This window comes from Hemicordylus capensis, chromosome 4, assembly GCF_027244095.1.
Source record: "Hemicordylus capensis ecotype Gifberg chromosome 4, rHemCap1.1.pri, whole genome shotgun sequence".
Classification (NCBI taxonomy): domain Eukaryota; kingdom Metazoa; phylum Chordata; class Lepidosauria; order Squamata; family Cordylidae; genus Hemicordylus; species Hemicordylus capensis.
The window spans coordinates 159,590,173-159,602,212 of NC_069660.1; the positions used below are offsets into that span (position 1 = coordinate 159,590,173).

General features: G+C 43.4%; 1 protein-coding gene across 2 annotated transcripts in view; it reads left to right on the top strand.

The window, feature by feature from the left end:
• COP1 (COP1 E3 ubiquitin ligase) overlaps nucleotides 1–12,040 on the top strand; it is a 230,370-nt gene that overhangs the window by 19,243 nt on the left and 199,087 nt on the right. For both annotated transcript variants that reach the window (XM_053247199.1, XM_053247200.1), the window contains exon 6: nucleotides 3,726–3,794. In XM_053247199.1, the coding sequence (XP_053103174.1) occupies nucleotides 3,726–3,794 (69 nt within the window). The remainder of the gene's footprint in view (nucleotides 1–3,725; nucleotides 3,795–12,040) is intronic.

Consider the following 12,040-nt stretch of genomic DNA (forward strand, 5'->3'; position numbering starts at 1 on the left):
GATGGGTCCTTTGCATAATCCATACAGGCTATCCCATAGAATTCAAGACCTATGGAGGCTGAACTGTCATGTGGACATACACAAGTTTTGCATGGTGACACTGCAGAGCATCCTTCCTCTTCTCCATGGGAAGGAATGGTTTGCAACGTTGAATCTCCAAAACGCGTACTTCCACGTTGGGATCCAACACAACTACAGACAGTTTTTCAGGTTCGTGGTGGGTTGCCATGTCTACCAGTACATTGCCTTGTCATTTGGACTGGTGACAGGGCCCTGTGTTTTTACCAAGTATATGGCTGTCATTGTGGCTCACCTTCGAGCAAGAGGCATAACTATTTTTGCATCACTTGATGACTGGCTCCTGGTAGGGAGACAGAAAGATAAGTTAGCTTCACAAGTCTTGACAGTCCTGAATCTGCTTGAGAATCTGGGCGTTCGGGTCAACTAGTCAAAGTCCAGGCCACAGCCCGTAAAACGCATAAACTACATAGGAGCAGTTCTCAGTGCTCAGACACAGTGCATGTTCCTGCCCAAGGGATGCTTCCTCGGCATCAAGGCTCTAGTGACCTCCTTCATGATGCAACCCAGGCAAAGAGCCCCCAAGGTTCAGAGACAGCTGGGCCTCATGGCATCATGCAACTCCATCATGCATTTCACAAAATTTCGTCTCTGATGTCTTCAGCTCTGGTTTCTATATGTGTTTCGACCAAATGCGGACAGTGCACAGATGCTTTTGACAATTCCTCCACTGATCCTTTTATCCCTTCATTGGTGGACCAAGAAGTCAACCTGTTGTCCGGAGTCCCCTTCTAAATACCTCAACCTTCTGCCTGGATGATGATGTACGCATCGTTACGGGGCTGGGGTGTCGATTGTGCAGACCTTCAGGCACAGGGTCTGGCCTCCAAACCAACGCCAGATGCACATCAACTTTTTAGAGCTCCTGGCGGTGTTAAAAGCTTTCAAATTCTTCCAGCTGTCCCTGACAGGCAAGGTTGTACGTATCAGCCTGGACAATATTATGGCACTCACTTACTTAAACTGTCAGGGTGGGAGGGTCTCCCGCTCCCTTTGTATGCTCAGCCTGCAAATTTGGAATTAGGCCATAGCATGACAAATAAGCCTAATGGCAATCTACATCAAAGGAGTGGATGACACCTTAGCAGACCATCTCAGCAGGTCTTTACTCTATCTACAGCAACATGAATGAGAGATCGATCCACGATACCTCCTACTGTTGTTCTGGATCTAGGGTACACAGGAAGTCGACCTGTCAGCAACATTCACAAACAGAAAGTGCTCCCAGTACTGCTCGAGAGCTGGCATCGGCCGCAACTCTAGAGGGAATGCCTTCTAATTCAACTGGAGTTGAAAGTTTCTTTACTTCCCCCTCACTCCCCCTTACCCTCTGCTGAACAGAGTTCTAGCGAAAATCCTGCAGGAAACTGCAAACTGCATTTTGGTTTCTCCATGGTGGCCCCAGCAGCCATGATTTCAAAAGGCACTCAGACTGTCGAAAGGTTGCCACAGGCAACTACCCCAACACAAGGATCTTTTCATACAGGAGGGTGGAAGGCTCCACCATCCCAATCTAAGGACTCTAAACTTGACCACGTGGAAGATAAGCTCCTGAATAACATCCTCCTCAATGACAGAAAGAAATTTGGTGCGATGGCCATTTTGCCTTCCGCCGCGAGGCCTGAAAGGGCCAAAAAGGATTATTTTACGGGCTGCGGCAGTGATAAACAAGGCTGGCGGGGGAAAACTTTGAACACCCCCCCCACCCTCGTGGCCTTTAGGTAGCCCCCCAAAGGGGCTAGGAGGTACTATTTTTTTTTAATTAAACAAAAATTCGAACCACCCCCCCCGGGCTGGACTGCGGGAGGGTCGGTGGGGGCCAGACCAAGCTGGCCTTCCGTGCACACCCCTATCAACGTTCATCTGGCTGCTATTTCTACTTGCCATTCCGGATGGGATGGGAAAACTGGCTTCTCTCATCTGGACTCAGAGATTCCTTAAAGGCTTAAAAAACCTCCACCCACCTATCCAGCAGCCCACTGATCAATGTTGCCTGTCTCTCATCCTATGAGCCCCTTTTTGAGCCCATGGCTAAGGCACCTCCTAAACTTGTAACCCTGAAGACGGCCTTTCTCTTAGCCATAACATCAGCCCTCCGTGTCAGCAAACTAAATGCTCTTCATATTGATTTCCCCTTTGCAACGTTTCATGAGGACAAGGTGGTGCTTTGCTGGGACCCGGAATCCAGGCCTAAAGTGATTACTGACTTTTATATTAATAGTGACATCATTGTACCTACCTTTTCCCATAATCCCTCAAGACCTCTTGAACGCTCATTGCATTCCCTGGATGTGAGACATTCTCTCCATTTGAGACAGACCAAGTCCTACAGGAAAACAAACACCTTTTTGTTGGTTACAAAGGTAATGTGAAAGGTTACCAAATTTCAAGACAGAGACTTTCCCACTGGATCTAAGAGCTGATTTTCTTGGCTTACAAACACCAAAAAGTGGAGCCCCCTAAGACCATACAAGCCCATTCTACGAGGGCTTATGCTACTTCAGCTGCCCACATGGCAGGCATTAAGCTCAGAGACATCTGTACAGCAGCAACATGGTCTTCGGAGCATACCTTTGTAAAATGTTATGCATTAGACCTTTGCTCTGCTGCTCAGGCCAATTTTGGGAGGGGTGTTCTGAAAGGGTCTTAACGTATTACACCTGCCTCCATACTGACAGCTTGTTAGTCACCCATTCTTATGTGTGCAACTGATCACAATCCAGATAAAAAGGTTGTTCACCTGTAACTTTTGATCTGGAAGTTGCAGATTTGTTGCAGTCATAAGACCTTCCCACCAGCCCTGCTGCAGGATGCAAAGTGACAATTTGTATGCTTAAGGGTTTCAGTCGCTACTTACCTTGTTGAGCTGTACTCTGCTTCCATACGATTTTTGAACTCCAATGTCGGTTCTCCAGGAACTTAGGAGAAAATGCTAGCCTGCCCAAACTGAGCATGTGCACAGGGTGGGGCTTAGTGCTTGGAGGACCTAGTCATTTCTGCTCAAATGGACCCATGCAGGCACAGAACCCACTTTTGTGACCGCAACAGATGACTTCCAGATCAAAAGTTACAGGTGAGCAACCTATTTCTCTATGCCGACATTAAGCGATACATTCTTCTAGGAAAAGTTCCTTTTGGTTTGCACCCTGCCTGTATGCAGCCCCCACTTTCAGATTACTAGTTGTTTATTTCATGGGTTGTCATTGGACAGTTGTAACAACATAAATGTAGGTGTGTTGCATTAGTATAATCATTGCTGGACTGTGCAGGTGTAGGTCTGATTCCCTGCTTACTGTGGTTTAGACCCAACCTTAGGAATACATGCTCACTTGCCACAGTTCCTCCTCTCCCTGGGGCACATGTTCTCCAAACAGGGTTTTCTTTAACACAGGATCTGAAAGTGCCATTTAAAATGGACTTCATATCCTGGTCTAGTGTTAAGTGGGAGAATGGGGGGTGAACTTGCTATGATTTTACAATAGGTAAATATTGGTATTACCAGTAGGTGTATGCATGAATATTTCTGCCTGTACTGCACCAGGGTCTTAATATACTCAAAAAAGCAAATATTTCCATGTTGCTTAGCAGTTTTATTTTATTTTTTTACACATAGTGCCATGTGTATCTCTTTAAACTGTCTGTTGTAGGAGTCCCGTGCTGCTCAACTACAGATTTTGATGGAATTCCTCAAAGTTGCCAGGAGAAATAAAAGAGAGGTACGGTAACTTATTTTGATTTACTACTATTGAAATTTTCTTTCCATTACATTATTATTTTTAATAATGTAGGTTGGCATAGAATTTAAGATAATGTGTGTGGGTGGGAATCTTGAGCAATAGAATATTTGAAATGCATTAATTTGAAGGATTCTAGATCATATGGATTTTGACAAGATTTTTTAAAAACAAAAATCTGAGTTGGGTGTGTTTCTTTTGCTTTTTTAAACCTGTGGGTTGTGGAAAGATTGTCAAGGAAAGCATGTTTTATGGCAGTTGCATCAGGTTCTTGAAGTAGGTTGCAGAGAACTGGGCAGCTTTAAAAACAATTATTTTCAATAAAGATTGTTTTTAAAAGTTTTAATATGAAAAACCTGTTACCTTGCAAGTGCATATATTGTAGGTTCTTTGTGTGCATGCGTGTGTGTGTGCGTGCACACAAACACACACATGTGCATTTGTTTTTGGCAGGAGAGGGGAGATATGAGCTTTTATTGGTTTGATTTAATGATCTAGTAGATCAAACCATTATTAGTTTGATTATTGAATCAGAGCACACATTGAAATAATACTGTAGTTGATTTGGGGAGAATAAGGAGGCATAGACCTTACATGTTGAGTTAAATACTGAATGAAGGATGGTAACTCTTAGGAATGGGCCACTGTGTGTCCAACCTGATTCAGTCCTAGTAGTTGGACAGAGTTTTAGGAAGCAGGCCATAGAATTGTGCATATACTCGTGCAAATTTCCTCTGCCCCCTATTCAGTAGGAATCTATGCTTCATCCGTCTGGGTTAAAATAGAACCAGGTTTGCTTCTAAATGCATATTAATCAAAGGTCTTGTAACTAATATAGAAATGCACCTTGGTGATGGTAGCAAGGAAAGATGTGTGCAATCCTGTGTCCACTTCTTAATCCACACATCCAGGTTTGACCTGGGCCATAGTTTGGAAGAAAGGGTTGTGTTCTAACAGAATTTGAACATTAACTTCATAATTGCACATTTGATTGGGACAATCCAGTCTCTCATGAAGAGTGGTAGAATGCTATTAAAGATTGATACATAATCAACTTTAGATAAACAGAAGTGAAGATCCACAAGAAAATGTTGCTGTGTTTTCCCAGCCCTCTCCAGGAGAATTCCTGAAGCCTTGAAGACTCTAGCCAGCCTCAGATATGGGCCTTGTAGTGCTTTTTGGGCCTTGGAGAAGACAGTTCTCTTTCCTGCTTTTCTCCTTGGTTGTACTATGTAGTGTGAAAGGACTTGTGATTAGGACTGGCTTCTAGTGCTGAACCTGAGTGTTTTATTGCAGTGTAGCTTATATAATGTGAAACAGTGCCCATCTTCCTGATCATAATGCTCAAATCTTCAACATTTTCTACTGTCCCCAACCTTCAGTAATTGATACTCACACAATCTGCCCAGTTCCTTTAGACTCTTCCCCACCTTTGTTGTGAACTACACCTGGTTTCGCACTCTGTATATGCTCAGAGGCAAAGAGGCAAAGTCAAATCATACACAAACTGAATTGTTTCTTGGAGATGGTGACCATGTAGGATCTGGATGCGCAAACAGAGATAGAGGGAGGCGCACTCAGAAAGTTCAATGGGCTTCATTATAGAAAGTTGCTCATCAGGATGAAATTCAAACTGGTCATCCAAATTAAAAACATGTTTCCGATTCAAGGTGTAGTGCAATGTGCCTAACTAACACGTGTGTGCAGTCAGTAATTACAGCTATCTAACAAATCCTAATAAAACATTTAGAGAGAAGCAGAGAAAGAAGAAAGGAGGGCTTAGGAGAGGGATGGCAGTCATTAGTAGGGAGGAGGGAAGCGGGGAGCAGGCTGTGCTGTGCGTTGAATAGGCATCTCACCAGGCTCACGAAGAAGGTTTTAAAGGACTTGTTTGTTGCTGGAGCTTGGAAATGATGCAGGCTTCAAGCAGTCAGGCAGGCTGGTGGTAAATGCTCAGAGCAGAGCGGAGAGAGAAAGCACCATGGCTGGGTAGTCTGGACTTCTCACTTATAGCAGAGGTCACCTGTCGATGGAAAGAGTTCCTGCTCTAGCCCCACGGCTTGAAAGAGCTAGCAAACTCTGGGATCGCTCTTGAGCAAAAATCTTCTGGTGGACCAAGCTTGCTAGCTCTCTGTTCAGTATGCTCCATCCTTATAGTTGTTTCTACCTTTGCTCTCCATAGAGTCTATTCAAAATATCATCATCCTTCCTGGATCCCCAAAAAGGTGACAATTTGCTGTTACCCTCTGGATATTGTATTTTAATTATTAATATTAGTTCAAGATATTAGCTCAGTCCAGGGTGAGTTCAGTCTCCTGTTAGCTGCTGTTTTGGGGAGGAGATTGTTCTATTGAGATTTGCCCAAAGCAAATCTGCATCTCTGAGCTTGCAAATGGGCATCTTTTCTTGTCCCCAGATTTCTGGCGCCTTGTCCTTGAGAGTATTCTATATAGCAAATGTCTTTCAGAGAGAGACAGGATTATCCCTTGGCAATTCCAGACAATTCACTGGATAGCAGAGCAATCATCAATGATTAACATAGACTTTTTGTAAGATGGAATGCAAGCTCAACTCCTAGCTTCTCCCAAAGACATTACCTGAGAGCAAATTAAATTTTAGCATTTGGATAGGAGACCAAGCTTGGCCATTGTGTCTCTTTTGAGTACCCATTTCACAAACATTGAGAATGCAATGCTGGATTGCCTCTTGCTTCACAGAGCAATTACCATCTGTCCAGAGGCAATTCATGAGACCTGGGTCAGTTCATCTGAATTCAGGCATTAGTTGATTCCTTAATAAAATGGAATCTGACACAGACCTGGATTCCATATAACCCTGGGTTGGTGACACTGCGCCACCAGGGAAGAGCCCCTGGTGGTGCAGTGGTAAAACTGCCGCCCTGTAACCAGAAGGTTACAAGTTCGATCCTGACCAGGGGCTCAAGGTTGACTCAGCCTTCCATCCTTCCGAGGTCGGTAAAATGAGTACCCAGAATGTTGGGGGCAATATGCTAAAATCATTGTAAACCGCTTAGAGAGCTCCGGCTATAGAGCGGTATAAAAATGTAAGTGCTATTGCTATTTAATGTTGGGGTCAGGTTGTCCCCAGCATCTTCTGCCCCCCACCCCAAGGTGGAAGAAAAAGCTGCTCAGAGGAAATGATAGGGAAATAGAATATTTTAGCATACTTGTGAATGTGCAGCAGTATCAAGACATTAGTAGCAAAGATAGGAGGTCTTGACATTCTCTTTCCAGACAATAAGATGAATCCCTCTAGAATTTTCTTATCTGTAGGTTCTGGAAGCTCATGGATCCATTTTGGCATTTTTTGAAAAAATGTATTTTTCTTTAAACTTATGGACTTGCATACTTGTACATACCTAGGGGTTTCTACCTAAAGGAGCCCCAACCTTTTTTTGGTGGGCGGTTCTTTTGCTTCATGGCTGATAGGCACTGATCCACTCAAATTTATTATTAGCACATATAAGTGAGATCTCCAACAAAATGTTGTGATGTGATCCTGGTCAGCCTGGATCAGGAGCCTTATAGTAGTGATCAGGTCTCACAGGGGAAGGGGAGTTTCTGATGAATTATTATCAACTTCCTGCAACAGCTTTGTTTTCCTGCTACTTACTTCTAGTTGTTTGATTTTTCTGTGTAATATAATGGCAGGTGTGAAAAAGTTCTACCCTTCGGTCACACATCAGGTGGTCTCCTAAGCCTGTTTTTTTAAAAAATATATCGGCATCTACAGGTCTGAATGGTTACTGATGTTAAACAGAAACTGGCTTCTTTAGCTTAGTTGCTGGGTTTCAAAGCACACTATCACTTGTTAGATTGTTTTAACAGGAACAATTTAATGAGGAACAGTTAATTTGGAATACAAATCTGTCTCCATAACAGTTCCACTGTCTGGGTTTCCCAGTCTCTCCTGGCACTACTCCTTGAAAGATTAAAATATACTTAGCAAATGACAGAAGAATTGTGGGGTAACTGAGCTTGGTGGAATTTTATTCAGTTGAGAATGCATTCACTTAAAGAAATATATAGCACTTGTAATATATAAGCAAACATAGACTTGCAGTCTAATAAAAAAAATAAAACAATTGATTTTTAGTTATTTGCCTAAGGTAGTATCAAGATAAACTTCTTCATTTAAGTTGCAGAAGATCCATAATTGGCTTAGTTGGCTCCTGAATTTAGAAATTAATTCCTGTCTCGGAACTCCCCTGCCCACCTTGATCAGATTGGCTATTGAGTCAACAATATAGACTGACTGAAGATATATAAAGGCTAAAACAATTCTATATAACAGCTTCTCTGACAGCAAGCATTTGGATTCAGATGAGGCAGAAAGATGGGATAGTTGCTTGAATGGAAGGCTACCTATGCAGTGTAATACACAAAATAGAAATAATAAATAATACATCATTTCTGGGAATTTTGAAGCTGGGCAACTCATTTCCCCCAGAAAAATAAAAATGTCTTATCAAACCTATATTACTAAAACCATCTCTCTCTCTCTCTCTCTCTCTCTCTCTCTCTCTCTCTCTCTCTCTCTCTCACTCATTATAATTATAATTCTCCTGGGTATGCCTTGGAATGTGCGTCCCAGCGCCCAGCTGATTGGCTGGATGGCGGACGGGCCTGATTGGCTGAGGTGCACCCAGGAGGATTGATCGCCGCGGCAGTGGCAGGCCAGAGGCAGCAGTGGGCCCAGCCCAGCCGCGGAAGCAAGGCCCAGGGCGGGGGAGAAAGTGGGGGGAGGCAAAAGTGGTGGTGGGGAGGAGAGTCTGCTGGGCCTGGAAGTGGAGACTGGGGGGAAGAGGTAACCACCAGCCCCAAAGAGCGCACAGATGTTATGTGCGGGGTCGGCTGGTAAAACATATTATGCATAGGTTAGCACACAACATTATACTGCAGTTATTATTGATGTGTGTTTATACTCGGTACATGTATAAACATGCTCAAAGAATTATTTCAAATATGCCTAGTGTTGTAGATGAAGCTTCTGCATCCATCTACTACATCCTAAAGTGCTTTTCTTGGAAAAATGGAAAGTAAAGAAAAGCTGAAAATAGGAGCTAGGCGTGTGCACGCACCATTTTGTATGATTCGGTCAGAATTTGGACCAAGGAGTGAGTCCGCGAATTGCTTCGGTTGAATGGATTAGTTTGCCCAGTCTGTTCAACGGAACCATTTCAGCCGGTTCAGTGGTTCGTACTGCTATGTAAAGGAGAATCCGGTGAGGATTCCGCTTTGCTTGTAAAGAGGAATTATTGAAAAAAGGTGAGGGTGCTGGTGAGGGTGCCGTTGGGTGATGGTGGTAGCGGTGAGAGGCATCTGTAAAAGCAAATGCTAAGGTGCTTACTGGCAGCAGTACTAAGTACTGAACATTGGTGCTTCCCCTAGCCAACAGCTGGCTTGGCTCCATGCTTACCTGCCCTCCACACATGTGTGGAGGCCCAGTGATTGCAGAGCTACACTGCTATGTGGGCTGCTGGCTGGGGGGAGTGCCACTGCTCAGTACTGCTGCTGGTAAGCACCTTAGTATTTACTTTTACAGGTGCCTCTTTCTGCCTGCCCCGCCCTCACCGGCAAGCTGGTGATTATTATTAAAATTATTAAAAATAATTTTTGAAGAATTTCCCATTACAAGCAAAGGGGAATTCTCACTCGATTCCCCTTTACATAGCAGCATGAACCGCCGAACCAGTTTGCCACAAACTGTCAGCTTGATCACTTGTTGAGAGTAGTTTCTGAGAAAACATCACCTTCTAAGTGTTTGGGGCTTGTTACAAAGTGTATTAATACAAATGGATCCTATTTATTTAAAAAGAAAATTCAGTAAAACAAACAAAAAATCTACCATAAATGAATGAGTCTTTCAGGACATTAGTACAGTAGGGATGCACATGGAACTGGGTGGGGGAAATTTGAAGACGGCGGGTAGGGGGTTGACTTTAAGAGCGGGGGAGGGTACACTTACCCCTCTGCTTTTCCCTGCTGGCGCTCCATTTGCAAATGGACCGTCGGGGCACCATTTGCAAATGGACCTCCTCAATCCCCACGTCACCGGAAGTACCCAACACACCTGTGCATAAGAACAGCACTGCTGGATCAGGCCCAAGGCCCATCTAGTCTAGCATCCTGTTTCACACGGTGGCCCACCAGTTGCTGCTGGGAAGCCCACACAGGCCATTGAAAGATGGTATACAATAAGAATAAATAATGATGTCACACAACAAGTGCAGAGCAAGAACTAAAAGTGCACATACACTTACTGAAAACATGAAAATAGTTAAAATATTAAATATTTGGCATGAAAGGCACATTAACCAAATATAGCAATTAAGATATTAACCAAAACAGTCAAATAAGCAGCAGGATGTTGTTAAAACCAGCAGAACACACCAAATTCTCCATGATATGTGTATTGATCGAGTGCTACCTCATCAAGCAGTAAAACATTTTGTAACCTATTCTAGAATCAGTGTTGAAGGATCACACATAATTTAAAAAAATAAAACATTATTTGTAATTTAACTTAAAACATACAAAAAGTTCAAATTAAAATAAAATACCCATAAAACTACCAAATAGCTTGGCTAAAAAGGTGTCTTTAGTTTATTTTTATTTGTTATATTTCTGTATTGCCTCATAGGTACATCTTTAGGCAGTGTACAAAATTTAAAATATTTAAAAGTCACATATTAAAATGCATGACAAAAACAATAGAATAAAATAATTTTAAAAAGTTTTTAAAATTATTAAAAGTTAATTCTAATTAACTGCGAAAACAAGGGAGTCTTGAGGTTCTTCCTGAAAACAGAGAAGGAGGTGCTTTTATTTCAGCAGGGAGCATATTCCTAAGCCCCGGGGCAGCCACAGAGAAGGCCCGGTCCTGAGTCACCACCAAACGGGCTGGTGGCAACTGTAACCGGACCTCTCCAGAAGATCATAACAGGCGGCAGGGTTCATGACAAAGGAGGCGCTCTCTTAAATACCCTGGACCCAAGCCATTAAGGGCTTTATAGGTTATTACCAGCACTTTGTATTTCACCCCGAAACATATTGGCAGCCAGTGTAGTTCTTCTAAAACCAGTGTTATGTGGTCTCTTCGTGTTGTCTCAGAGACCAATCTGGCTGCTGCATTCTGTACCAATTGTAGTTTCTGGACTATGTACAATGGCAGCTCCACATAGAGTGCATCGCAGTAGTTAAGCCTGGAGGTTACTAGCATATGTACCACTGGTTTAAGGTTATTTGCCTCTAGAAATGGACATAGCTGATGTATCAGTCAAAACTGATAAAAAGTGCTCCTGGCCACCGGCTCAACCTGAGAAACCAGGGAGAGCTTTGGGTCCTGGAGCACTCCCAAGCATATCTAAACCATCTCTCAGGTCTTCTCCCGCCTCCGGTCAGTACTGCTCTCTTATTTGGATTCAACCTCAGTTTATCCCTTATCCAGCCCATTACTGTCTCCAAGCTGGCATTTAGGGAAGATATGTTATTTCCTGATGAGGTCGGCATGGAGAAGTAGATCTGGGCATCATCAGCATATTAATAACAGCACCAAACCTCCTGATGATCTCCCAGAGGTTTCATGTAGATGTTAAAAAGCATTGGAGACAGTGTGGAGCCTTGTGGAACTCCAAACTCGCTTAGCAGAACAGTCTCAAAGCAATACTATCTGGAATCTTACAGAGAGGTAGGACTGGAACCACTGTAAAATAGTGCCACCCAATCCCATCTCCCTCAGGCGGTCCAGAAGGATACCATGTTCAATGGTACTGAAAGCCGCAGAGAGATCCAGAAGGATGAGCAGAGTCACACTCCCTCTGTAGATAGCCAGTTGGAGATCATCAATCTGGCCGGCCAAGGCAGTCTCAACCCCATAGCCCATACAAAAGCCAGTTTGAAATGGGTCTATATAATCTATATCATCCAAAACTGCCTGGAGCTGGTCGGCCACCATCCACTCAACCACCTTGCCGAACCATGGAAGATTAGAAACAGGTCTGTTATTAGCTAACTCTGAGAAATCCAGTGTAGCTTTTTTTTTCAAAAGTGGTCTAATAGTTTCCTTAAGACAAGGAGGCATCCCACCCTCCCTCAGAGAAGCATTTATAATATTTACCAGTCCCTCTCTGATAATGACTATCGAATGAGATGAGCCAAGTTGGGCAGGGATCAAGAGAGCAGGTTGTAGGACGCACAGTCCAAAGC